The sequence below is a fragment of the Mytilus galloprovincialis genome, chromosome 12, assembly GCF_965363235.1.
Source record: "Mytilus galloprovincialis chromosome 12, xbMytGall1.hap1.1, whole genome shotgun sequence".
In the NCBI taxonomy this organism is placed as follows: Eukaryota; Metazoa; Mollusca; class Bivalvia; order Mytilida; family Mytilidae; genus Mytilus; species Mytilus galloprovincialis.
Window position 1 is genome coordinate 77,081,231 of NC_134849.1, and position 27,701 is coordinate 77,108,931.

The window sequence follows — 27,701 nt, forward strand, 5'->3', positions numbered from 1 at the left end:
CGTATATACAAAATGTAGTCCTGCAGGTATCTATGATGAGTTTATTCATAATCAAAAAGTCAACTGAAGAACAAAAACGAGTCCAAGGTCATCAATGGGTTAATAATTCAGTATGTTATTTTTATTGCAACCGGAAGCAGGTTTCAACTCGCTCTTAAAATATTGTATTATAGTTGTAACATGACACCACCCTTAACTCCAAAACGTACAGAGGATGTTGACTACGAGCCACCATTTTCTACATTTGAAAATGCCTGTATTAAGTCAGAAATATGACAGTGCTCCATTCGTTTGATGTGTTTTATCATTCGAATTTGTCATTTGATTAGGGACTTTCAGTTTTTATATTTTTTTAGCTAACACCAGCTAATTTCTAGAAATGAATATCAGTACATATTGTTTACGACTGTCAACCCTGTCATGCTCTGTTAAAGTGGCGAAACAAGAAAATTCTGTATTGTTGTTTTGAATTATTGAATCGTTCTCGTATCCGTAAATGTCTTGAAATAAGAATCTATACATTTTATTAGATCTTTCCACTTTTCTGTGGAAAGACCTATTGTTTTTCTTCTTCTTCTGATTATTATTATTATTTTTATTATTAGGTCTTTCCACTGTTCTGTGGAAAGACCTATTTGTTTCTTCTGGTTTTTTTTTTAATTATTATTATTATTTTTTTTCTTCTTCCTCCACTTTTTTTCTGACGGTGCTTTTATGTTTCGCAAGATGTCGCTTAGATTTTTTTGTATTTGTTATCGAACAGTTAATACGATTTTGAAACTGACCCTGTTAAGCCGAACACTTTTTATTGTAAGAGTTATCTCCCCAAACACTGATTTTCTTGTGTACAAATCTCCTTCGCAACCATTAAAGATTACGACAAAACTATTTCACCAATTTGCTCGTTATATACTCAGGATCGTAAAAATAATTTTGACTACATATGGGAGATATTTCGCCTCTTGTTTTTTTTAAAAGAAATATATAGTTGTAATTAGTAAACCAGGGGTGATAGAGACCTAAGATGGTTTGATTTTAAGTCCTTGGTCAAAAACAAAGAAAAAAGGGTCAAGGTCAATTGTCACGGTAATTTTTAAATTTAGATTTTTGATTTTTGTTCACCTCTTTTCAAACACAATTCAGATATCGACCACATATTTTTAATTAATTGTTAGTTGCGACATGTTGTATAACATTCCTTTTTTAATTTCATAATGGTTTAAAGGTACTTTTGATAACTATGTACACCACTGAGTCGATGCCACTGCTGGTGGACGTTTCGTCCCCGAGGGTATCACCAGCCCAGTAGTCAACATTTCGGTGTTGACATGAAGATCAATATAGAGGTCATTTTTTATAAATTTCCTGTTTTCGAAAACCAAGGATTTTGTTGTCCCAGGCATAGATTACCTTAGTCGTATTTGGCACAACTTCTTGGAATTTTGGATCCTGAATGCTCTTCAACTTTGTACTAGACTTAGTTTTGCTTTATAAATATTTGGATATAATCGTCACTGATGAGTCTTATTTAGACGAAACACGCGTCTGGCGTACTAAATTATAATCCTGGTACTTTTCCTAACTATTAAAGTGTACGCTTAGATAAAATTATAGTTTTCTCCCCTCTTTTGTTTAAAAATACGCATGTGGTGATATAACTCGTTAACCAAATATAATTAAGACCTAGGGTCTTTTGATTTGAGGTCCTTGGTTTATGACATTGTAATTGATGTCAAGGTCATAGGTTAATTTTGTGTTCTAGATTTTGACCTTTGCTTTACCTCATATGTATACATGATAAAGCCATGGGACTTTTTGCATTAAGTGCCAAGCAATATGACATTGAAAAAGGAACCGGGAGTGACTCTGTGTAATCTGGAAGTAGCTATTTTTTGTACTTTTGAATATAAAAGTATACAGAACTATATATTTTTTGTAAGCAGTGTCAATTAATGTACCCGAATTTACATTTTTCAAACAAGAAGTAACAAATTATCACCCTTATTAAAAAACTATTGTACAGAAAGCATAATTTTTTTTAAATCAGCATACTATAAGCTATCATTTGACGCTGCTAATGACTTAAACTATTTTCATATCAAAATACTTGTTTTCTTGTGGAAAGACCTTCTTAATTATTATTTTTTTTTCTTCATCATGTTCTTCTGCAACTTTTTTCTGACGGTGCTTTTTTTCGCAAGATGTCGCTTATATTTTTTGCGTATGATATCAAACAGTTATAACTATTTTCAAACTGACCTTGTTAAGCGGAACACTTTTTATTGTAAGAGTTTTCTCCCCAAACACTATTTTTCTGGTGTACAAATCTCCTTCGCAACCGTTTAAGATTACGTAAAAATTATTTCACCAATTTGCTCGTTCTATCCTTAGGATTTTAAAAATAGTGTTTAGCGAAGTCATCCGGTCACTCCATATGAGAGTTATATCTCCTTCTGGATTTAAAATAAGTAAAATGTAAATGGAATTGGTAAACATAATTGATAAAGACCAAGGGTCTTTTGATTTGAGGTCCTTGGTCCAAAAAAAAAGGGTCAAGGTCAATGGTCAAGGTCATTTCTAAATTTGGATTTTGGCTTATTTTCCCCTCTTTTCAAACACATATTTTTACTTAATAGTTAGTTGCAACATGTCGTCACACATACATAATGGTTTAAAGGGTACGCTTACATAAAATTAGAGTTTTCTCCCTTCTTGTATTCAAAATAACGCATATGTATGTTTAATTCACGCATCATTGTAAATATAACGGAATTTGATGACACTGTCGTACAAAGTAAGAGGTTAAGCGCTATAAAACCAGCTTTAATCCACCATTTTCTACATTTGAAAATGCCTCTACCAAGTCAGAAATATGAGAGTTGTTGTCCATTCGTTTTTTATATGTTTTGTCATTTGATTTTGCCATGTGATTAAGGACTTTCCTATTTGATTCCTCCCTGAGTTTAGTATTTTTTGTGATTTTGCTTTTTGATTTAAATAAATACTTACTGTCTTGTTACAGATGCCACATGTGGCACAGGGTCTGCTAACCCTTCCGGAGCACCCATTCTTGATGGGGTTTGTGTTGCTCAGTCTTTAGTTTTCTATATTGTGTGTTTGTTCTTTCTTTTTTAGCTATGGCAATGTAAGTTTATTTTTGTCTAATGATTTTGAAAACCAATGGTATATTTTACAGATGCCACATGTGGTGCAGGGTCTGCTAACCCTTCCGGATTTTGAAAACCAATGGTATATTTTGTACTATTTTGGTGACGCTATAGTTTTAAAGTTTTGAGATCAATAAAAACCTAACCCAGCGACATTTGCATGCACCTGTCCGAAGAACAACATGTACAATAAATCGTCATTTGTAACTATACATTGACTATTGATGTGGCATGCGTTTGATAATTTGACTTCTTTGAAATGTTAATATTATCAGATTATTACATTGCATTTTTCATATCGCATGTATTATCAGCTCTAGGTTCAAATCAGCCCAAGAGCTGGCTGGCTCGAGGCTGATATTGACCAAGGGCTGATAATACATGTGATATGAAAAATGATATGTTATGATCTTTTTATCATATGCTTCAACAATGGAGAAAATAACAGATTCATATATATTGATCCTAACCTTTTACGTGGTTCCAAAATAGAAGTTACAAGATTGAAAAGTTCACGGACGTCGGACACCAGATCTAATACATTCGATATCAAATCTTTCTATCATATGCCTCAACACAGAAAAAAAATATGTTAATATGGACGAATCGACAAAATAATTCAACAATATGCACACTGTTTGCCTTAAAACCAAAACTTGGGCGGGAAAATGGTGAAAATCGGTGAAATGTCATTTTGACCCTTTAACGAATACGGATAATAACGAAAATATTCTATAAGTCACACAACTACAATGATTTAACATTTCTAATCAACACGATCAATAAAAAAATCTATCGAATTTACGACAAATACTTTTGTAATTCATGCGTGAAATTATGCGCAGTCAAAATGTCCCAAGCCACCTTAATGTTATTAGCATGATTATCGTACAGTAAAAATCATATGTTATTTAGTTTAAGTATCTAAGTATATGATAATATCCTATTTTACAAATATTGGTAATATAGTAAACAAAATATTTAGGTTAATTAAAAAAAAAACTATGCCGTATTGTCTTTTTGAAGTTGTAGCAGTTTATCAAAGCAGAATATAGTATTATTAAAGTCAATTATGATAGGAGAGACTGTATCATTGGACAATTAATTATTGATAATTAACAGCAGAAAAAATTTTACGAACGCCATCACGAGTTGGTTGACCGTTATTGAATAACCGTTTCACAAATTATATCAAATATGTTCCTGACGTAGTAACTACAACCCTTCCCTTTCATGAATGTGACCTACTGAATTAGACTATTTACAGGATTTGTTATCAGATAAGCAACACGACTGGTGCCACATGTGGAGCATAATCTGCTTACCCTTCTTGAACACCTGATATCATCCTTAGTTGTTGGTGGAGTTCGTGTTGGTTATTTTAACGTTTTCTATGTTATGCCATGTGTACTATTGTTTGTCTGTTTTTCTTTATCATTTTTAGCCATGGCTATGTCAGTTTATGTTCGATTTATGAGTTTGACTGTTTCTCTGTATCTTTCGTCTATCTTTTAAAATGACCTGTACTAAGTCAGGAAAATGCATTCGTTATCTTATAGTTCTTGTTGATGTATTTTGCATTGTCGTTTGTTTTTGTTGCAACTCTTGGTTTCTGTTGTTTCCTTGATTTCCTCTTACAGGGCATATTTCCCTCGATTTAAGTTAACTTTTATCCCAGATTTGTGTTCTCTTATTCGACTTATAACTATTGAACAGTGGCTTACAACTGTTGTCTTTAGTTTAGTATGTATTAAAGTATCTGTTCAATGAGAAGACAGAAAGATCTTAAATGTTTTATTGTTTTCATTTACTATCACGTGGTCTTGTCAATTGTAGATTGATACACCACAAAAACACCAAGCTTACTTAGCATTGCTTTAAATCACAGTAATAACACGATACACGTGAACAAAAAATTACAAACACTTTGCTCAAAAATAACGCGTTACCATATAATGTCATACACGAAGTAGACCCTATCAATAAAAGACGAGGTTATTGTTGTTTTTTTTCAGCCAATCGCCGATTTCCAAGTGAACGAACTTTACAGTTCAAACATTAATTTAATAAAAAGTATAAACCCTGCAAAAAAAATGTTATTAAAACTATTGAAGAGTCCAAGTACTGCGTCATTGAACCGATCAAAGTATGAATTCAAAGATTTTCCCTTATTTTAATTGTCCCATTTTATTTAAAACTTCTCCAACACCGATGTTTGAATAAGATTTCAAGGATTTACAAACACATGATACAAAGATATCATCCGAAACGGGTTTGAGTATTGATACGAAATGGTAAATGTTAGGAACGAAATGGTACTTTTGATTACGAATTGACAGAAAGACAAAATGGTCAGTGTACAAAAATGAATTGTTACGCCGTATAAATAAGCTTGCACAAATTACAGTTAAACATATTGATGGGATTAGAACTAGTTGATACTTATAATTTGGCATTTAGGAACAATCGTATTTTATTACGATTCATGATGACCTCCTTATACTTAATCCTTTATGTTATTACTGGATCGGAGAAGGCATAATTTGTTTGGTAGTTTAATATAATATGTAATTTGTTTGTTCGCTAGTTAATATTTGTGCATCTTGCTGATCTGATTTCCCCTTTCATACTAATTTTACTTTTGATTATAATTGGTTTAATTTCCCCAGCTAATTCTTTATACATGCTATATGGCTTTCCCAAAGTGGTCAGCAATATATGTTATTCTTTTATTTTTTTTAACAAAGTAGCAGACTGATGTGAACCACAAATATACTAAATCAATATCAGAATGCTTAAGCTATACACTATAGTCAGTGCCTAATGATGGCTTCAGCAATTCTGAATGATGGCATAACTCCTATTGTAAAATTCTCTTTATAGACATCAAGTCTGAGTTCAAAGATTTGAAAAAACGATCTCAAATTTAATTTTAATGATTCAACAAAACTTAATTGAGTTTTAAGTTTGTGTACTTATATATGGTAAAACCCGAGGATTTGTCACCGCTTCAACTCCAATATTCAAATAGATAAACACAATCTTATCATCTGATTGGTCAATCTTCAGCTGTGATGCAAGCATGAAATTATGTATAACACACGTAACTGCTGTTCCCCTCTCGAGGTTCCCCTATCCATTCGTTTGATGTGTTTGACTTTTTGAGTTTGCCATTTTATCAGGGACTTACTGTTTTGAATTTTACTAGATCAGTATTTTTGTAATTTTTCATGTGTACCAGGATATGCGTACCCTTCCGGAGGATATGTGATCCCCCCATTTTTTATTTTATCATCTTTGGTTTTCTATGTTTAGTAAACTATTGTTTGTGTTTGTTGTTTGTTTTTTATTTCTTTGTCAGCTATGGTGTTGTCGGTTTATTTTCGACTTATGAAATTGAATGTGTCTGTGGTATCTTTCACCTCTGCTTTTACAGGAAAATGACCAACTACAACAAAACACTACATTTAATTATTGTTTTATTTGATCAAATCTTAATTGTATAAAAGTCATATGACATATTCTTTACTTTACTGCAACAGTTTTAAGTTCGATGTAGTAAATATTGACATGTATTTTTAGAACTTTATTGCTAAATATAGCAATACTCATACATATTAATGATATTACATGCTTGATAAAACATCCTTGAGATTTAAGTATGGTTAAACAATATATCAATCAAGACAAATCCTTCAACATCTCATAAACATAAAAACATATTGGGTAAGGCTTAGTTTTCATGGTGTATGCTAACTAGATAGAACAATATACATGATATACACACATAAATATGTGTTGAAAGTGTCCTGTTTATTAATGTTAAAATCCACTTGGGGACATTGCAATTAAATGAGTATGTGCAAAAGGATTAAATAAAAAATAAACAAAAATTCTGTAAAATAGACAAATAACTAAATAAACTTCATAAAATCAGAATCTGTTAAGTCAGAGAATCTGCTGAACAGTCAAATGACTAAATAACCTATATCAGAATGCACCGAAAAATCAAATGAACTAAAGGTACAAGCAAACTATGTGTACTTTACATGTATAAGTGTTGGTATTAATCAATTGACAACCATAACTGGGATCCTAAAGAAAAATTGAACTTAGCCTCTATATTGACATGAAAAATTCCCAACTTATTGCACGGACAGCAGCTATGTATGTTCACTAATCTCTTTTTTGACTTCTTGTTCATTGTTCGGAATCCTCTGGTTTATCCATGAAGTGCCATTAAAAACTTAAACATGTAACCCGCACTGCTCTTTTTATAATGCTATAAATTATGGTTTAAAAATCTATTTATTTCAATCTTAGCACATATGTTATCATCAGCTCAGTAGTCAGTATTTCGGTACTGACCTGATTTAACAAACTTAACTACAATTGTCCGTTTATAAATTTATAAATTATTTAGAAACTAAGGTTTTAACTTCCTCAGGCAAAGTTAGCTTTAGATGAATTTGGCTATTTAATTTAGGTCTTTTTGACATATAGCTCTTCAAAAAAAGAGGGACGAAAGATACCATAGGGACAGTCAAACTCATAAATCTAAAACAAACTGACAACGCCATGGCTAAAAATAAAAAAGACAAACAGAAAAACAATAGTACACACGACACAACATAGAAAACTAAAGAATAAACAACACGAACCCCACCAAAAACTAGGGGTGATCTCAGGTGCTCTGGGAGGGTAAGCAGATCCTGCTCCACATGTGGCACCCGTCGTGTTGCTTTTTCAACGGTTTCGGTACTTATACATCTTCGGATTTCAAGTGTTTGCCTTTGAGCGTTCCTGATGAAGGTAAATCCAGAAAAGCGCTTCGGACGCAAGAAATTATTAAACGTGTTGTTTTCAATTTTTGATAGTTTTTGAAAGAAAAAAAAGGTGCCTATATTAAATCTATGGAGAATGATTTTCTGCAAACAATTGACCACTTTCGAGTTTGGCCTTCACCGAAAACAAAATCAGTCATACGCGCCTTTATGAAATCATTTACCAGAAAGAGGAGATCGCCTGTATCCCTGCGCTATCAATGTTCATCGAGCGTCTTAATGATCGTGATTGTTCAGGATAAACTACAATAGCCTTTCCTTTTCACGAATGTGACCTACAAAATAAGACTATTTACCAGAATTGTAATTAAATAAGTAGCACAACGGGTACCTACTGTTGAGCAGGATTTGCTTACCCTTCAGGAGCACTTGAGACCATCCCCAGTTTTTGGTAGGGTTCGTGTTGCTTAGTCTTTAATTTTCTATGTTGTGTTTTCTGTACTATTATTTGTCCGTCTGTCTTTTTATTTTTAGCCATGGCGTTGTCAGTTTATTTTCTATCAATGAGTTTGACTCTCGCTCTTGTATCTTTCGTCCCTCTTTTATAAACTAGAAATAATCTTTGTTCTGTAGGTACTTATCCCAATTTCCTAATTACAGCAGTGTTGATTATAAATTATGATAATTCAATTTGCCGAATGATTCGTGCAATATAGCATTATAGGTTTCCAACCATTAGCTTAACATGGGAACGGATGTAACGATGCCCCTAAACGAACGAATAACGTTCACGAAAAACAAATTTGTCAGCAAATGCATCGAACTCGATTGTTGTCTTTTCAATAGTTATTCAATAGCTCAAAAGCAAGCACACATACCTTTCTTTTTCGTTGATTTTTATGAAATTTCATGTTTATACTTAATCAGTCTATAACCATCTTTTTAAAAGCTAGTTAATTTGAAAAGAGCAGCCACCATCATTAAAGCGTTATTTTCTAATCAATGAGGGATACTAATTACTGAATGGCAATACTGATAATCATCCTCATAAAATTAAACCTCAGTTTGAAAAAATAATCTATTATAAAAGCTTTACATGGACAGGTCACATAAAAATTTTCACTTTCAATCCATTCCTTATTTTTTTTTTTTAAATAATTCAAAATGTCGAAAATATATCTTATACAGTTAAGTTTTCATTGGACAGAAAACATTTGGTGCACACTGAATAACGCGCGCAGCTGGTTATTTAACAGGGTGCACCACATTTTTTATGTTATTTCGAATAGACAGAAATAATATTACAGTCATTTTTTATAATTTAATTCTAAATTCCATTTTAAACCGTATTAAAACGTTGATGACGTCACGGTCACATTACTAAATTATTTCTAAGGGCTGATAACAAATAACGTCAGCCAATCAGAAGATGTGTTACATCCAAAATTAAATTATTGTATTATATCAATTAACAAGCTTAAGTACCTTAGTGTTTTTTTTCAATCCCTATCTAAATATTCAGCATTTATATACAATATATATATATAACATAATATACTAAATTATTCACAAACGAGTGGTAAAAAGTGTAATGACAACGACATCAACATAATAAAAAAATAAATGCAATGACAACTTTAGTCGCTTGCACAAAAATATTCCACTTTAAAAAGTTTTCCAAAATATTTCTCATAAATTTTACTCCACACATAAATATTCACAAAGGTCAGTTGTAACATACACTGTTTATTTGAATAGTTTTATAAAATTGACATTACTATTTACATTTTTAAGTAAATTCCTTCTCGTTAAGATATCTCACTATACATAACTTGACTAAAGTGCTTGCGTCTCAGTATTTATCATGAAGTGAAACCTCTACTTGCTTATGGGGGGTTTCCAAAGCTTTTGTCAACCCCAAAGGATTCTTATTATTACAATAATAGAGCATGCAAAGAAAGTAGAGATGAATAAAGTACAAATCATTCAAACAACTTGTTCTTTTTCTTCACAAACACGTGTCTATCTTTTCTCTGTACTTTCACCTCACTATTGTTGTACATCTACTTGTCGTTGTGTTTTAACTTGTTGATTATTGCTAAGTAATTCTTCTGTAGACGTATTTTATAATCTGGAACGTCTTGTAGTTCTAAAATAATGTAATAAATGTGTTATAAATAAAATATTCAGTAACATGTCTTCGAACTGTCTGTCCATTAACTACTTTACCAATAGCTTCCAGGATAAGCCAATACATTGATTAAACCATTATTTTTTGAGAGGAACATTTCTTGTTAAGAGCCAATTTGTTTTTATTTAACAGCATCTGTCTGTAGAACTGTGATACTCTGAAAGGAGTGTAATATACCTTACCCAGCAATGACTTAAACGGTTCAGCTACATTTTTTGTAGCAAGCAAGCTAACATAACAATGACTTCATGGTTCAGCTAGCAAGTAAGCTAATATAAAAAAGAAGATGTCGTATGTTGCCAATGAGACAACTATCCACAAAAGACCAAAATGACACAAACATTAACAACTATAGGTCACCATACAGCCTTCAACAATGAGCAAAGCCCATACCGCATAGTCAGCTATAAAAGGCCCCGATAAGACGATGTAAAACAATTCTAACGAGAAAACTAACGGCCTTATTTATGTAAAAAAATGAACGAAAACAAAAATGTTAAACAAAGATATAACCTTTATAGCTACTTACTCATTGAAATCGGCTGTAAAAGTATTTATCTGATAATGCATAATGAAAAAAGTTTCTTTTAAAAGAGAATATTTTAAAACCATTTACAAATATCATGTTATATAGTTCAATGGATATCATCAAAGAAAGCATTTATTAGCTTCAATTCTATATTTCATTTCATTTTTGTGGTTTATATAGATGCAAATCAATGAAATAAAATCATCAACCATTTATCATTTTACTGGAAATAATGAAAATATTTTAGGAAGTAAAAGATTTGTAAACAATAATTTATGTGTGCTCTCGTTTTGTCTTGACCCATCTAGATTGTTTTATGATTTAGGCCACAAATTGGTCAGTCAACCTATCTTTCCTACTGTCTTATAATGCGAAATAAACAACTTTTGTTGCTAGAAAATAACCCAAGAGTTGATTCCATACAAAAGAAAAGGGTAGAATAAGTAGCATTCTGATGCAGTAGCAATAACTATTAAATAGTGAACAGCGTCCCCTTTTAATATTGTAAATTTGCTGATCAAACAATTGGGGAACAGTACAGCCTAAACAGTGGTAAATTAAACTTTTTAACAGTATATGTCACAGAATACGAATTTGAACAATGAAAAAATAGTGTACATATAAACAATTCAGGCTTATCTAATTGTATGAAATGTGAAATATCATCTTTGATAAAATATGAGTACTTGCAAACCGAGATAAAATATGATTTTCAGGATCTAACTTATTATATTGCCCATGCTAGTAGCATTGTTATGAGCGCAACAAACAAAATGCTGTAGGTACATTAACTCAATTTCTCTATAACCTATTTGTTCGATGAAACAACTGGCTCATATATTAGGATCAATGAGTGTCAAGAGCTAATATTAGTCTAATGAAATGACGTCACGTTTTCATATTAGTCAGTGTCAAAATGTTTAAAAAGTACATGCATGCACCGTCATTTATGCAGATAAATAACAATCTCACCAATGTTTACTTGTTAAATATAGACAAATTGTGGATCAACATAGAAATGTTCAATTTAATTTTTTATACTGAATAAATCAGCTGGAGTGACAGCTATCTCCATCGGATGTCGCTTGATCTGTTTGTTGACATAATAAGTTCGAATTACAAAATAAACTAAGGTGGCAACAAAGTGCTAACAATAACAGTTGAGAGGCGAACTAATGAACTTTTAAATCATGATATTCTCCACACGTTGTTGCGTATGGTACATTGGTACAGTTTATTTGCCATTTTACTTTTTGCAAGCTTTATTACAATTGTCTCTAATGCTGATACAGTTCTTACCTGTTGTAGTAGGTGCTGACACTAAGCTTGATGAATCAGGCAATTTTCCTGCAAGATCTTCGTATCCATGATTTTGTTTTAAAACATTAATGCACATGGATGTATTAGGCTCTCCTCGTTTCATTACTATATCTAACATGGCGTTTGCTTGATCATTAGTTTGTTCAATGGTACGTCTGTCGTCGATTGATATTACTAACTGTGTCATCATTTGATCTAATATATCACTGAAGTCTAATTTGTGATGTACAACTTCTTTCGTGCTATCTGAAATTAGATACAATTGCACATACTGAAAAAAAGTATATACGAATGCAATACGAAAAGGAGATGTAATGTATGAACGTAAGAAAGCAATTTATCAACTACACATCAACTAAGTTAACAATTGCAAGTCACTATAAGGCTTAAAACAATGAGCATAACGGTAAGTTAATATGACAACATATGTTGAAAAGAGAGAAATGCAAAGGCCTGATTATAACAACACTATAATAAAACAAGAATGTGTCCATAGTACACGGATGCCCCACTCGCACTATAATTTTCCATGTTCAGTGGACCGTGAAATTGGGTCAAAACTTTGATGTGGAATTAAAAGTAGAAAGATCATATCATGGGGAACATGTGTACTAAGTTTCAAGTTGATGTGACTTTAACTTCATCAAAAACTACCTTGACCAAAAACTTTAACCTGAACTTCGCACTATCATTTTCTATGTTCAGTGGACCATGAAATTGGGGTAAAAACTATAATTTGGCATTAAAATTAGAAAGATCATATCATGGGGAACATGTGTAATAAGTTTCAAGTTGATTGGACTTCAACTTCATCAAAAACTACCTTGACCAAAAACTTTAACCTGAACTTTTGCACTATCATTTTCTATGTTCAGTTGACCATGAAATTGGGGTCAAAACTATAATTTGGCATTAAAATTAGAAAGATCATATCATATGGGGAACATGTGTAATAAGTTTCAAGTTGATTGGACTTCAACTTCATCAAAAACTACCTTGACCAAAAACTTTAACCTGAAGCGGGACGAACGAACGGACGAACGGAGGCACAGACCAGAAAACATAATGCCCCTCTACTATCGTAGGTGGCCAGAAAACATAATGTCCCTCTACTATCGTAGGTGGGGCATAAAAAAACTCTTCTGGTTGTTAAAAAGTCTGGTCATTGTGAGAGATTTGCCAAATCACTCTTAATCCGACAGTTAAAGTACCGTAATTTAAAGATAAATAAATCTGAATTAAAATCTAAAGTGAGCATTGCTTTCTTAATCCCTACACGACACTGTTAAGTTTAAAGTGAATTGCTCTCAGCAAACTCAAGGAAGTGTGCATTGTGAGATAAATAGCCTTTCGTTTGACAGCTTACATTTTACAACTCTGGAATGATATTCAAAATGTGAGAGGGGGGCTTTCATTACACCTATAGTTTTGGAAGAAAAGTATAAAGACAGCTAAACAAAAAATTGAGGTATCGTACGTTTACATACGGGTAAATCAGACTGGACAATAGTATACCATATTATAAAAACGTCCGTCTTAGACAGATGTATTAAAACATACAAGTGGCTTGTAAGGATACAACTGATAAGATGAACTTAAGGTAGCTACCATTCGATTTTTATGGGGTGAGGAGGGGGTTGGGAGGAGGATTCTGGGATGAAAAATGTTGTCCCGGATTTTGTTACTGTTGTTATCTCTGTCCTGCATTTTATTTTTCACACTATTCTGACTTGCATTTTTTTCATAAATTGTCATTCTGCTTTTGTTTTTGCCAAGTTGCTGATCATACCTTTTTTTTAATCAAAACTCCTGTCCTTTAAATTTCAACATGCCATCCAAGCCCCCTCCTAACTCCTCCCCATCAAAATCAAATGGTAGCTCCCTTAGTCTCAAACGATCATTTTAAACTTCACTGAATCATAAGTCATTGTAAGTACTGTGGATTCATTTTTTCGTTGTTAACAATTTTCGTAGATTGAGGAAAACTTGCATTTTTGTGTTTCGTGCTTTTTTCTAATTCTGCCAAAATTCCTAAATGGAGCAACATTATACAGTTTTGTAGAACATGCTTCACAACTAGAATGATATTCATATAGTCATGTCTAATAAGCTGTTAGTTAATTCGTTTTAATGGTTTAACATTTGTCATTTGGAGGCCTTTTATAGCTGACTTTGATGTATAGTATTTTCTTATTGTTGAATGCCCCACGTTAACCTTTAATCATTAATATCTGCAAGATTTGGTCTTTTGTTGAGACAAACTACATTTTCTCTTTGTATGTGTATAACCAACCTGTTTTTAACTGATCGGATGGAGCCTACGTTTCAATTTGCATAAAGTCAGTCTATTTGAAGATGTATGTGAAAAGGATGGTTAATTAGGTGTATAACTGGTTTATATTCACCGATCAGTGTCAACAAAACATCATAGAATAAGACATATTTTGCAAGTGCTGTAGGTATATATTCACTTTGATATACACACATTCCAAATTGTGATAGTTTTGACATATTTTAAAACCCTGCATTACAAGAAAATCAACGGCTGTGTCACAGTATTTATTTTGCGAATAACCATACAATGTTCATGATGTTTACATATTTTAACTGGATCACAGACCATAACTGGACACCTCAGTGATGAGTTTATCGCAAATCACTAATCTATAGAAGGACTGTTCTATAATGAGCAAACGGGTAAATATAGTTATCAAAGTTACCAAGATTATGATTTAATACGTCAGACGCGCGTTTCGTTTACATAAGACTCATCAGCGACGTTCATATCAAAATACAAACAAGTACAAATTTGAAGAGCATTGAAACTCCGCCATGTCAATTGAAATATATCAATTAATTCTTGCAGTTAAAATTATTATTATTTTGGGTTTTAGAATAAGATGTGTTATGATTGCTTATGAGACAAAATGTAAGTCGTTAGTTGAAAAGAAATAAACGAGGAATGGATTTATGGGCCACATATGACCCTGCTTGAAAATGTGCATGAGTCAACATTTACATACAGATGCAAGATTCATATATCTAAGTCATTTTGGAAAGGTTTCATAACATTTGATTAAGGCAAACAAAAGTTTGAGAATAAAAAAGACAAATTTAGGAATATTAACGAATTACTCAAGAACAGTTAGGGTGTTGCAACCAAGTTTCAAACTGAATCGATGTTTTGTGGTAATAAGCAATGCGCATAAGTTCATATGATTTTGTTTAGGCAAACTAAAGTTAGACTGGAAACTCAATTATCAGCAATGCTTACGTTAAAAATATTTTAAAAGCATCTTGATCCTAATAAACAATATTTTCAATGATTGAAGAGTCAATTGATTACTATGACTAATGGGCAAATGACATATATATACAAAGGAATTTTCGCAATTTGATTTTAATCAAAAATTGTGTCGTTCTAATTAAAAAAAAATATTAATTTGTAGAGGTGCCACTTGCAACCACGACGTAATGTTAGGTCTCTTTGGCTCAACAAAGATGGGGAAAAATTATTAAACATTTTCCTTTAGTTACTATATTTTAATTTTAAAAAAACAAGGATGGTTAATAAATCTAATAAATGTTCTAAACTTTTTTTTTTTATTGGAGACTAATATACAAGACATCTTATAACCAGATGCTCCGCAGGGCGCAGCTTTATACGAACGGAGAGGTTGAACCCTGAATGGTTGGGGAAAGTATGGACACAACATTCAAGCTGGATTCAGCTCTAAATTTGGATTGTGATTAAATAGTTGACACAGCATAGGTTTGTGACACAGAATGAATGTGGTCTAATGAACTTAAAAAAAAAATTTCACTATGCTGTTGAATATTAATCCTCTCAAAAAAATGTTTGAAGAAATTTTCTTTTTATTTATGAAATATGAAATGAGAAAAATTGACCCCCCCCCCCAATTTTGTTTTCACATCCCCCTTTTCCTTATTTCAAAACTGATCTCAATTCAAATTTCTAATGGAGTTTGCAACAATAACTGCTCATTAAAATACATCATAAAATATTAAAATGTAAAAAAAAAGTGCTTTTTATCACTGAATGGTAAAGATTGTTTTAATTTATCAGTTGGTAGTAAAAGTGAAAATACATTGTATATTGTATAAAACAATGATTTAAGTTGATTCAACTTATATTCTGGACAAAGAAAGATAACTCAAATTTTAAAAGAATATTGAAAATATCTTGCTATTGCACAAATATCTATTCTGGACAAAGAAAGATAACTCCAATTGAAAATTGATTGCTATTTCACAATATTGTGCAATAAGATATTTCTTGCTATTGCTCAATACTGTCAATTGAAGATTTCTTGCTATTGAACCATACTGGGTAATTGAAAATTTCTTGCTATTGCACAATACTGTACAATTGAAGATTTCTTGCTATTCGGCCTAGCCAAGATCAGATGTGCATTTCATATTGGGTCTATGTTATAGTCTTGTAAAGACAAGAAGATAAACTTTACATAAGTAATACATGTTTGAACTGAAGAAGAGAATGTAGGGCTTCACAATGAATATCAAATATCATGTATATGTGTTACCGTTTTTAAATAAAACACTAAAATACACGCTGAAAATGGGCAAAATTTCACATTATGTTGTTTCATTTAAAATTTCGCTGTTTTTAACAATTGATAGTTAATAAGTGAAATTGATTTGAACTACATTATTGGTTCACTGTTATAGACAATTTATTCATCTTTCTTTTACTGGTTGTTGCAACAAAAAATCTCCAGTGGTACAAAGTTATGATCAAAAGTTGAATACTATGGGTTTGTTATGAAATTTTGTACTTTTGTTTTTAGCTTGCTCAGTGTAGTGATAAAAGAGAAAAATGAATCAAATTTATGCTATTATGTGTTTTGTTGTCTCTTTTAGTATATACTTTATCAAAAACTACCTCATTTATCAAAATTGCAGTACCCTAGCTGGAGATATACGCCATCAAAGTTGGATATACAAATAAAGTGAAAAAATGTCTTGTCCGTAGTTATGCATTCCCTAGTAAACTGGAAGTATAATAACATTAATGTTGCATTGCTAAGTTCCTGTTCATTTGTAGATATGAAAACACTACTTACATTTTTTTCTACCATCTATCAATAGAGGAAAAATTTCAAAAATATGTCAGAATGTCTTGTCCGTAGACTCATGTCTTGTCCGTAGACATGTCTTTTTATCAATATTGCTTGGCTGTATGGGTCTAAATTAGTCCTATGTGTTGTTTAAACTTAAAAATATCTTACTTTTAATAAATAAATGGTAATTTAAGTGTTCTCAATTTTTGTAAAATTACTTTACAGGAGTGGATTTTAAAAAGTGGCAGATCATCAGTCATAAAAAGCATACCTTATTTTACTTCAATATTGTTTATTCCAGTTGCTGCATACCTTAAAAGGTTAACTAAATCAAATAAAGAAAAAGTATTTCTCTCTCTCTTACTTTATCTTTTGCATTTCAGTATTAACAGCAGATGAGGAAGTGTCTACGGACAAGACACTTGTACATAACAAGTATTAAATTCAATTATTTGTCTGCTATGGAACTTAAATCTTATTTATAGGTGAAGAAAGTTATCTATTCAAATTAAGACTCAGTATTTTCAACATGAATATAGTCACAATTCATTCTAACAGATTTTTTTTTTAACTGAAATTGTCTTGTCCGTAGACATTACCACAATATATTTTAGCCAATTTCCTCGAGTTCAGCCTAATTTGATAGGTAACATGTATGTTATTTTTTCAAGAGAACACATTCAACTATGTCAAAATTGAGTTATAATAATAGTTTGATTGTTTTAAACAGTCAGATATATGGATTTCAGTTAAAAAAATGTGTTTTCATTTTGGCTCAATCAATAAATTTTTGAGATGTGTAAAGAATTATGGGTACATTTTTATATTTTCCAAAATTTAAAAAACACAATTTAAAATTTAATTGGTAACTTTTAATCTTAACTTTAACAAACATCTTTGAAAGCATTTAATTGAATATCAATAAAATGTCTTGTCCGTAGACATTATCAATAAAATGTCTTGTCCGTAGACATTATCAAAATGTATTTGTTTCCATTTTCCTCCCAGTTAAGCCAAGTTTGATAGATAAACCTGATAAAATGTATGTTTTTTTTTTCAAGAGAACACTTTCAGCTATATCAAAATTAGGTTTTAATAATGCATTTTATTAAATATAAATACAATGTCTTGTCCGTAGACAAAATATATAAATTGTATTGCTATGTTTGATTGTTTATTGTAAGAATATGCATCAAGTTATTTTAAGGTTCAATACACCAAAAGAAAGGTTTTTTTTGGAAGTTTTGTTATTTATAGATAAGTTTAGATACAGTTTTATCAGATAAGATAAATAATCAAAGAAAGCTACTGTTGCTTGAAATAACTGTCAGTTAAACATGTTCTTGTCATTTTTTTTTCAATTAAAATGTTTGATATTCAATAATTCTAAACATATTTTGTTGTCTTTGTCATTGACCAAAAATCTGACACTGGTGACCATGTCTTGAAGGCAATCATTAAAGAGAATTATACAGTTTTTAAACACCATTTATTTCATAAAAATATAAAATATTTCTAACAAAAACTGCATGTATTATATAAATGCTTCCAGTGTTAGCCTAACAATGGCAATTTTTCATAATTTAAACCATTTTTGAACCAAAATACCAAAAGAGTTTTGTCCTGAGGTGATCCTCATTTTTGACTTCATGTGAAACACAAAATGCAAATCTGATCTTGGCTAGGCCGATTGCTGAATACTGTGCAATTGAAAATTTCTTGCTATTGCACAATACTTAATATAATAATTTTGAATCCTGATTTGGACCAACTTGAAAACTGGGCCCATAATCAAAAATCTAAGTACACGTTTAGAATCAGCATATCAAAGAAGCCCAATAATTTATTTTTTGTTAAAATCAAACTTAGTTTAATTTTGGACCCTTTGGCCCTTAATGAAGACCAATTTGAAAACGGGACCAAAAATTAAGAATCTACTAACACAGTTAGATTTGGCATATCAAAGAACCCCAATTATTCAATTTTTGATGAAATCAAACAAAGTTTAATTTTGGACCCCGAACTGGACCAACTTGAAAACTGGACCAATAACAATAATCTAAGTACACGTTCAGATTCAGCATATTAAAGAACCCCAAGGATTCAATTTTTGTTAAAATCAAACTAAGTTAAATTTTGGACCCTTTGGACTTTAATGTAGACCAATTTGAAAACGGGACCAAAAATTAAGAATCTACATAAACAGTTAGATTCAGCATATCAAAGAACCCCAATTATTTAATTTTTGATGAAATCAAACACAGTTTAATTTTGGACCCTTTGGGCCCCTAATTCCTAAACTGTTAGGACCAAAACTCCAAAAATCAATACCAACCTTCCTTTTATGGTCATAAACCTTGGGTTTAAATTTCATAGATTTCTATTTACCTATACTGAAGTTATGGTGCTAAAACCAAGAAAAATGCTTATTTGGCCCCTTTTTGGCCTCTCATTCCTAAACTGTTAAGACCAAAACTCCCAAAATCAATAACAACCTTCCTTTTGTGGTCATACACCTTGTGTTGAAATTTCATAGATATCTATTCACTTATACTAAAGATATGGTGCGAAAACCAAGAAAAATGCTTATTTGGACCCCTTTTCGGCCCCTAATTCCTAAAATGTTAGAACCAAAACTCCAAAAATCAATCCCAACCTTCCTTTGATGGTCATAAACCTTGTGTCAAAATTTCATAGATTTCTATTTACTTAAAATTAGGTTATTGTGCGAAAAACAAGAAAATGCTTATTTGGGCCCTTTTTGGCCCCTAATTCCTAAAATGTTTGGATCAAAACTCCCAAAATCATCCCAACCTTTCTTTTGTGGTCATAAACCTTGTGTTAAAATTTCATAGATTTCTATTCACTTATACTAAAGTTAGAGTGCGAAAACTAAAAGTATTCGGAAGACGATGACGACGACGCCAACGTGATAGCAATATACGACGAAATTTTTTTCAAATTTTGAGGTCGTATAAAAATGAATTCATATAAGATATATTATATATATTAAAGAAGATATCTGATATTTTATAAAAGATATCTTAGATGTAATAGGAGATATCTTGAAATTCAAATAAATAGTAAAACGGCTTAACATAGTTCAACGTAATCCCAGGCTAATCGATTTTCATGGTTTTTTTTCGGTTATCGTCATTATAAAAAATATTTTCTGTGTTCATATTTATACAAGGAGAGGATGTCACTAATAACCAATATTTTGTTTATTCTTTTTCAGATTTTGTTTATTCTTTTTCAGACAAGTAGTTATAAGAAGATGTGGTAAGAGTGCCAATAAAACAACTCTCATTCCAATTCATAATTTGTAAAACAATATCAATGTTTTGCGTCTAGCAAGACTGTTACGGTTTATTTAACGATCGCTTTGCGACAGGTTTAACCACACGTAAACGACGTTCGCAGTTTGCACGCAATGTAAGACCATTGCAAAGTACGATTGTTTTATGAAACGAAGTTTTAGCGTTACGTTAAGTTAACGATCAAAAGTTATCTAACAATTGATTTATGAAATGGCAGCCTGATGGACATCTTCATGATCTTTGCCAATTTGTCAGATTTGCTCTAAATGCTTCAGGTTCAACGTTGTAAGATAAATAATGTTCAATTTTCAGCCATTTCGGCCATGTTGATAACCAGGCAGAGTTGGTTGACACATTTTTAAAACTGAATACCCAAATGACGATAAGGGTTAGGGTTAGAACATAATTGTAAAACTAGAGGCTCTAAAGAGCCTGTGTCGCTCACCTTGGTATATGTGAATTAAACAAAGGAAGCAGACAGTTCATGACAAAATTGTGTTAATTTGATTGTGATGTGTTTGTACATCTTTCTTTACTGAACATTCTTGCTGCTTACAATTATCTCTATCTATAATGAACTTGTCCGTGTAGTTTCAGTGGAAAATGTTAGTAAAAATTTACAAATTTTATGAAAATTGTTAAAAATTGATAATAAAGGACAATAACTTCTTAGGGGGTCAATTGACCATTTTGGTCATTTTGACTTATTTTTTAGTCTTAAATTGCTGTACATAATTGCTGTTTACAGTTTATCTCTATCTATAATAATATTCAAGATAATAACCCAAAACAGCAAAATTTCCTTAAAATTACCAATTTAGGGGCAGCAACCCAACAATGGATTGTCTGATTCATCTGAAAATTTCAGGGCAGATAGATCTTGACCTGATAAACAATGTAACCCCTTCTCAGATTTGCTCTAAATGCTTTGGTTTTTGAGTTATAAGCCAAAAACTGCATTTTACCCCTATGTTCTGTTTTTAGCCATGGTGGCCATCTTGGATGGTTGGCCGGGTCAAAAAACACAATTTTTAAACTAGATACATCAATGATGATTGTGGCCAAGTTTAATTTAATTTGGCCCAGTAGTTTCAGAGGAGAAGATGTTTGTAAAAGATCATGGAGATTTACGAAAAATGGTTAAAAATTGACTATAAAGGGCAATAACTCCTAAAGGGGTCAACTGACCATTTTGGTCATGTCGACTTATTTGTAAATCTTACTTTGCTGAACATTATTGCTATTTACAGTTTATCTACATCTATAATAATATTCAAGATAATAACCAAAAACAGTAAAATTTCCTTAAAATTACCAATTTAGGGGCAGCAACCCAACAATGGGTTGTGTGATTCATCTGAAAATTTCAGGGCAGATAGATCTTGACCTGATAAACAATGTAACCCCTTCTCAGATTTGCTCTAAATGCTTTGGTTTTTGAGTTATAAGCCAACAACTGCATTTTACCCCTATGTTCTATTTTTAGCCATGGCGGCCATCTTGGATGGTTGGCCGGGTCAAAAAACACAAACTTTGAACTAGATACATCAATGATGATTGTGGCCAAGTTTGGTTCAATTTGGCCCAGTAGTTTCAGAGGAGAAGATTTTTGTAAAAGTTAACGCAGGACGACGGACGCCAAGTGATGAGAAAAGCTCACTTGGCCCTTCAGGCCCGGTGAGCTAAAAACCAGACGACACTGACGCAGATGGACAAAATACGTCTAGTGGTGAGAAAAGCTCAGTTTTCCTTTCAGGACGGGTGAGTTAAACCTCAGAAAACTATTGTAAACAGAAAACAAACAATATATAAAAATTTACCACATACTTTGTTATCTTTGTTGAAAATAAATCAAAAACAATAAGTGTGATCAAACTTTATGTGTCTAAAAAATAGTTCCAAATATTTTTTCTTTCATTTGTCAAAACTTGTAACTTATCGGTAAATGCAATGAGATATATCATTTTATAAAAAATAGATTATTAACAAATGAAAATGACATTTGAAAATCTGGCCCCCAAACAGGATCAAGTTCAAATTAAACATTACCACACACAGCAAAAATTATATATCACATAAGAAGTGTAACATCTACCTTTAAAACTCACACGACTTAACAAAAATAGTTATACATATATTTTCGACAACTTCTGACTTAAATCATTCTAACATATAAATATTTGATAGATTATCTATCAAAATACTTATTATTCGCACCATTTCTGTTTAAAGGAATATAATTCAAAATTTCATATAAGAATATATTTTTCGCTACGGAAGGGTCAACAACAAGAACAGCTAAAATCCTGAAAAATGACCTTGACCTAGCTAGCTAGCTAGCTAGCTAACTTTAGTATCGGAAAAATAAAGTACCTAAATTTTAAATGAGACTTTGTTAATGTTTTTTCATAACTTTGTGCTTAGGTATTCTTTTCTTAATCGAAGGAGACATGAATAAATATTAATATATAGCTACTAAACATGCATTTTGAGCTTACCTTTTTGTCCCGGCTTTTCTCTTTTCATATGTGGACCTCTGTTGGGTTTGTCTCTAACTGCTTGTGAAGCTACCAGTGTGTTTATATCAACATCCTCAAGAATTTCCTCTAAACACGGAACCCCTCTTCCGATGTCAGATAGAGCTTGCATAAGTACCCTTAATGAAGGTTTCACTGTTTCATCTTTTCTCCATGTAAATAATACTTCCCTATTCTGAGTTACCAAATCTCTGGTATTATTGCTCTGAATAATTTCCAAAGTGGCAATTGATAAACCAAGTGCAGCTCCCAGTTGAAAAAATACCTGACCGATTTGTGTCGCTAATTTATCTAGAATCTCATCCGTTGGAATAAAATCCAAGAGTTCGGCAGAAATATCTGAAATAGTTTAGCATTCTTATTTATATTAAATAATCTTTAAAAAAAAGTTATGATTATTGATCCATCAAAATATTATGCACATTATTATGACGACATTATTTTGCTTATTGTTTTGCCATTCTCATAAATCAGCATGTATAAAAATCCCTTAATAAAACGGATGTTATCATAATGAATACAGCTTTTATAATACTTATCTGTATTCATTGAATAGAGAAAGCTAAACACTTCGATAAAGAAAAAAAACTAGAGGCGTCAACAGAGCCCTTCTCAAAAACTTTAAAAGTACACAAAGGGGCATTACTAATCAGACACAAACAATTTAATATGCTTTTGTAAGAAAAAGCAATAAGGTGAATTGTTGAAGTCAGCAATGAAAACAGCATGCCTAAGATGCATGTACCATCAAGGCGAAACTTTGAAAGTATCATTACAAAATATAATTAATATCCATTTTACAGACATCATTTTTATACATAAACATGATAAAGGGGCATTAGCTACTAATCAGAAAGAAAACAATTAAATATGAGTTTGTTAGGGTTAAAAACATTTGAAAAAAGAGAACATCGAAATAATGTAAGCATGATTACCAGTTTCATCATCGGATCTTGCTTTCAAAAGAAACACTTTTATACAGATTAAACAGGGATGAACATATATTTTCAATCTAGACCATGAAATCAAACAGGTTTAGAGTTATAAAATAATTATTTGTTTTTAAGATATTTATTTATGATTATATGTGCCCATCTGCAGTCTTAAGTTATGCAATGGATAGTTAGACTGGATTTATTCTGAAATACGCACGAATTCCGATTAATTCCAATGAGTAAATGTTTGTTAATTGTTTATTTGTGACTTTTCGCAATTTGTATATACTTTATGAATGTTTTAGATGTAATGTTAAAATGTGGGCCAACTCTGCATAAATAAATTTCAAAGCTAATGTCCCTTTATTATTCAACAATAAAGCATACTTGTTTCTGTTCTTCTGACTCTTTTCACCTGAAAAAAATAACATATTATCCACTCAAAGTATGGTTTATCCTATTTGCAAAATTTCTTTACAAAAAACATTAAAACGGGGAGAGAAAAAAAAATCATTCAGAGAGTTTGCTTTTTAAATCATCTGTGTCTCTTGTTGAGAGTTAATGTCTCAGTGGCAATCATACCACATTTTTTTCTATAAAAAGTGTCAGTCATGTTTTCAAAAATGTCTGCCCTAAGAATGAATCGCACTTACATTAATTTCCTGCTGTTGTTCAAGGTTTGGTTTATAGTGGCAACATTTACCAAAGCCAACAAATTGCACGTATATCAGGAGATGATCACAAATTCAACACCAACATTTTATAATAATGACGGCATATCAACTTCACAAATAAAATATATATTTTCAAACGATGTTATTAATACTGCCATGGTAAAGCAAAAAGGTCCTTTTGGCTCGTTTTCACATCAACCAGTCATATTCAATTTATTCAAAAAGATTAAAGACAGAAGTAATAAAAGGAAAGAAAAGACACACAACTTACAACTTTTATGGGAAAAAAACTGACAAAAAGAATATACAGAAACGAAACTCAACCAAATAAAATCAACTTGTAACTAAGCAATTGTGATGTGAACGAAAAAGTAAACCAACTTTAATACCTCCATCCTCCACAAAACAGAAGACAAAATAGTACCTAAAAATCTCATTAAGCAAACGGTGTTCAAAAACAAAGCCTTGCCAAAAGTTAAACAGCTGAAACAAGCCAGCAAAAAGAAGCACAAAGAATGGGATATTGCCGTGCGACCAAGAAACAACCATATTTTGTTTGTGGAGAAAACATAAGCAAAAACAGCTCTGTGTCGTCAACAGCTGAAGGAAGCAGCGACAGAAAGAGAATAAATTCTGCAATGATTAGAAAAAACCACAAATGATAACTTTTTTTTCCAACTGATCAAGCGAAATAAATCAAGTGTAAAGATCAGTGCTCCTGAAATTCTGATAAATGTCCATAAAACAGAAAAAACGCCTTCAAGTCAAAGAAAAACTTTTGCAGAATACTTCAAAGTTCTACCTACTTCACAAGAAAATTCAAATTTTAAGGACGAATTACTTACTAGCAGCACAAAAAGGGTCAATTCAAATAAAGAGGTCTCAAAAACTATTACCAAACAAGAGGCTCTCAAGAGCCTGAATCGCTCACCTGAATTTTTTTGGTTTAATCTCATATCAATGATTATTTTGGCTTTTCAATTTATTTAAATGTTCTTTGAATCGTCCTATTTTCTTCAAAAGCAAAAAAAAAATCATTTTCTCCTATGTTCTATTTTAGCCATAGGAGCTATGTTTCTTGACATACAAGGAAATGAAATATAAAATTTATACTAGATACTCTGAAACTCTAAAACTCATTTAGCCTAAGTTTGGCTGAAATTGATACAGCAGTTTCAAAGGAGAAGATTTTTTAAAGTAAGTCAACATGATGAACAAATTGTGAAAAAAAGTCTTTAAAGGGCAATAACTCCTTAAGAGGTCAATTGACAATTTTGGTCAAATTGACTTATTTGTAGATCTTACTTTGCTTAACATTTTTGCTTTTAACAGTTTATCTTTATCTATAATAATATTCAAGATAATGACCAAAAACTGCAAAATTTCCTTAAAATTACCAATTAAGTGGCAGCAACCCAACAATGGTTTGTTTGATTCATCTGAAAATTTCAGGGCTGATAGATCTTGACCTAATGAACATTTTTATCTCTGTCAGATTTGCTCTAAATGCTTTCGTTTTTGAGATATAAGCCAAAAACTGCATTTGACCCCTATGTTCTATTTTAAGTAACGGCGGCCATGTTTTTTGACGGATCAAAAATCGAAGCACACACTTTGTGCAGGATAATCTAAGGAACAATCATGCTAAGTTTCATCCAAATCCATTCAACAGTTTCAGAGTAGAAGATTTTTTAAAGTTAGCAAATATGATGAACAAATTGTGAAAAATTGTCATTAAAGGACAATAACCCCTTAAGGGGTCAATTGACAATTTTGGTCATATTAACTTATTTGTAGATCTTACTTTGCTGATCATTTTTGCTGTTTACAGTTTATCTTTATCTATAATAATATTCAAGATAATGACCAAAAACTGCAAAATTTCCTTAAAATTACCAATTAAGTGGCAGCAACCCAACAATGGTTTGTTTGATTCGTCTGAAAATTTCAGGGCTGATAGATCTTGACCTAATGAACATTTTTACCCCATGTCAGATTTGCTCTAAATGCTTTCGTTTTTGAGATATAAGCCAAAAACTGCATTTGACCCCTATGTTCTATTTTAAGTAACGGCGGCCATGTTTTTTGACGGATCAAAAATCGAAGCACACACTTTGTGCAGGATACTCTAAGGAACAATCATGCTAAGTTTCATTCAAATCCATTCAGTAGTTTCAGAGGAGAAGATGTTTGAAAAATTGTTAACGACGACGACGACGTCGACGACGACGACGTCGACGACGACGACGGACGCCAAGTGATGAGAAAAGCTCACATGGCCTTTTAGGCCAGGTGAGCTAAAAAGAAAATACAAGTAACCTAAGAAGGAATATTTATTGCTATTCAAACACTTAACAAGAGGCTGTCACAACGACAGCAAACCGGATTTATTAATATTTATTTGTGTCCTGGCAATATCACAAGAACCATTACTGATGAATGGTGAAAGTGAAAATCGTCAATATCAAATTTGACCTCCATTTTGTCATCAGTATCAACATATTAAAATTTGAAAAGCATAGATTGAATGGTTCATGAGTAAATGCAACAACGTGAATGGAAACGCCATTTTACAATCTTTCAAGAACCATAACGCCTGAACGGTAAAAGTCAAAATCGTCATTATTGAACTTGACCTCTATTTTGTCATCAGTAACAACATATAAAAATTTGGGAAGCTTTGGTAGAACAGTTCATGCGTAAATGCACGGACACAACTGGAAACTCCATTTTTCAATCTTTCAAGAACCATAACTCCTGAATGGTAAAAGTCAAAATCGTCATTATTGAACTTGACCTCCATTTTGTCATCAGTAACAACATATTAAAATTTGGGAAGCTTTGGTAGAACAGTTCATGCGTAAATGCACGGACACGACTGGAAACTCCATTTTTCAATCTTTCAAGAACCATAACTCCTGAACGGTAAAAGTCAAAATCGCCATTATTGAACTTGACCTTCATTTAGTTGTCAGTAACAACATATTAAAATTTTAAAAGCTTTGGTTGAACGGTTCATGAGTTAATGCACGGACAACATTTGATTGCCGCCCGCCCGACTGCCCGGCCGCCCGACTGCCCGGCCTCCCGCTGTACATCCCCAAATCAATAACCGACATTTTTGTCACAAAAATCCGGTTAA

At 31.9% G+C, this 27,701-nt stretch overlaps 1 protein-coding gene and 1 long non-coding RNA gene across 2 annotated transcripts in view; both read right to left on the reverse strand.

Annotated features, from left to right (window-relative positions):
• The window catches only part of LOC143054898 (uncharacterized), a 241,665-nt gene that overhangs the window by 120,989 nt on the left and 92,975 nt on the right, over nucleotides 1–27,701 (reverse strand). The window lies entirely within an intron of this gene.
• Nucleotides 6,630–27,701, reverse strand: part of LOC143054890 (uncharacterized) — a 70,696-nt gene continuing 49,624 nt past the window's right edge. Inside the window, exons 10-13 of the mRNA XM_076227977.1 lie at nucleotides 24,273–24,300; nucleotides 22,912–23,289; nucleotides 11,971–12,237; nucleotides 6,630–10,100 (exon numbers count right to left, since the gene is read on the reverse strand). Coding sequence (XP_076084092.1) covers nucleotides 10,015–10,100; nucleotides 11,971–12,237; nucleotides 22,912–23,289; nucleotides 24,273–24,300 — 759 coding nt within the window. The 3' untranslated portion in view covers nucleotides 6,630–10,014. The remainder of the gene's footprint in view (nucleotides 10,101–11,970; nucleotides 12,238–22,911; nucleotides 23,290–24,272; nucleotides 24,301–27,701) is intronic.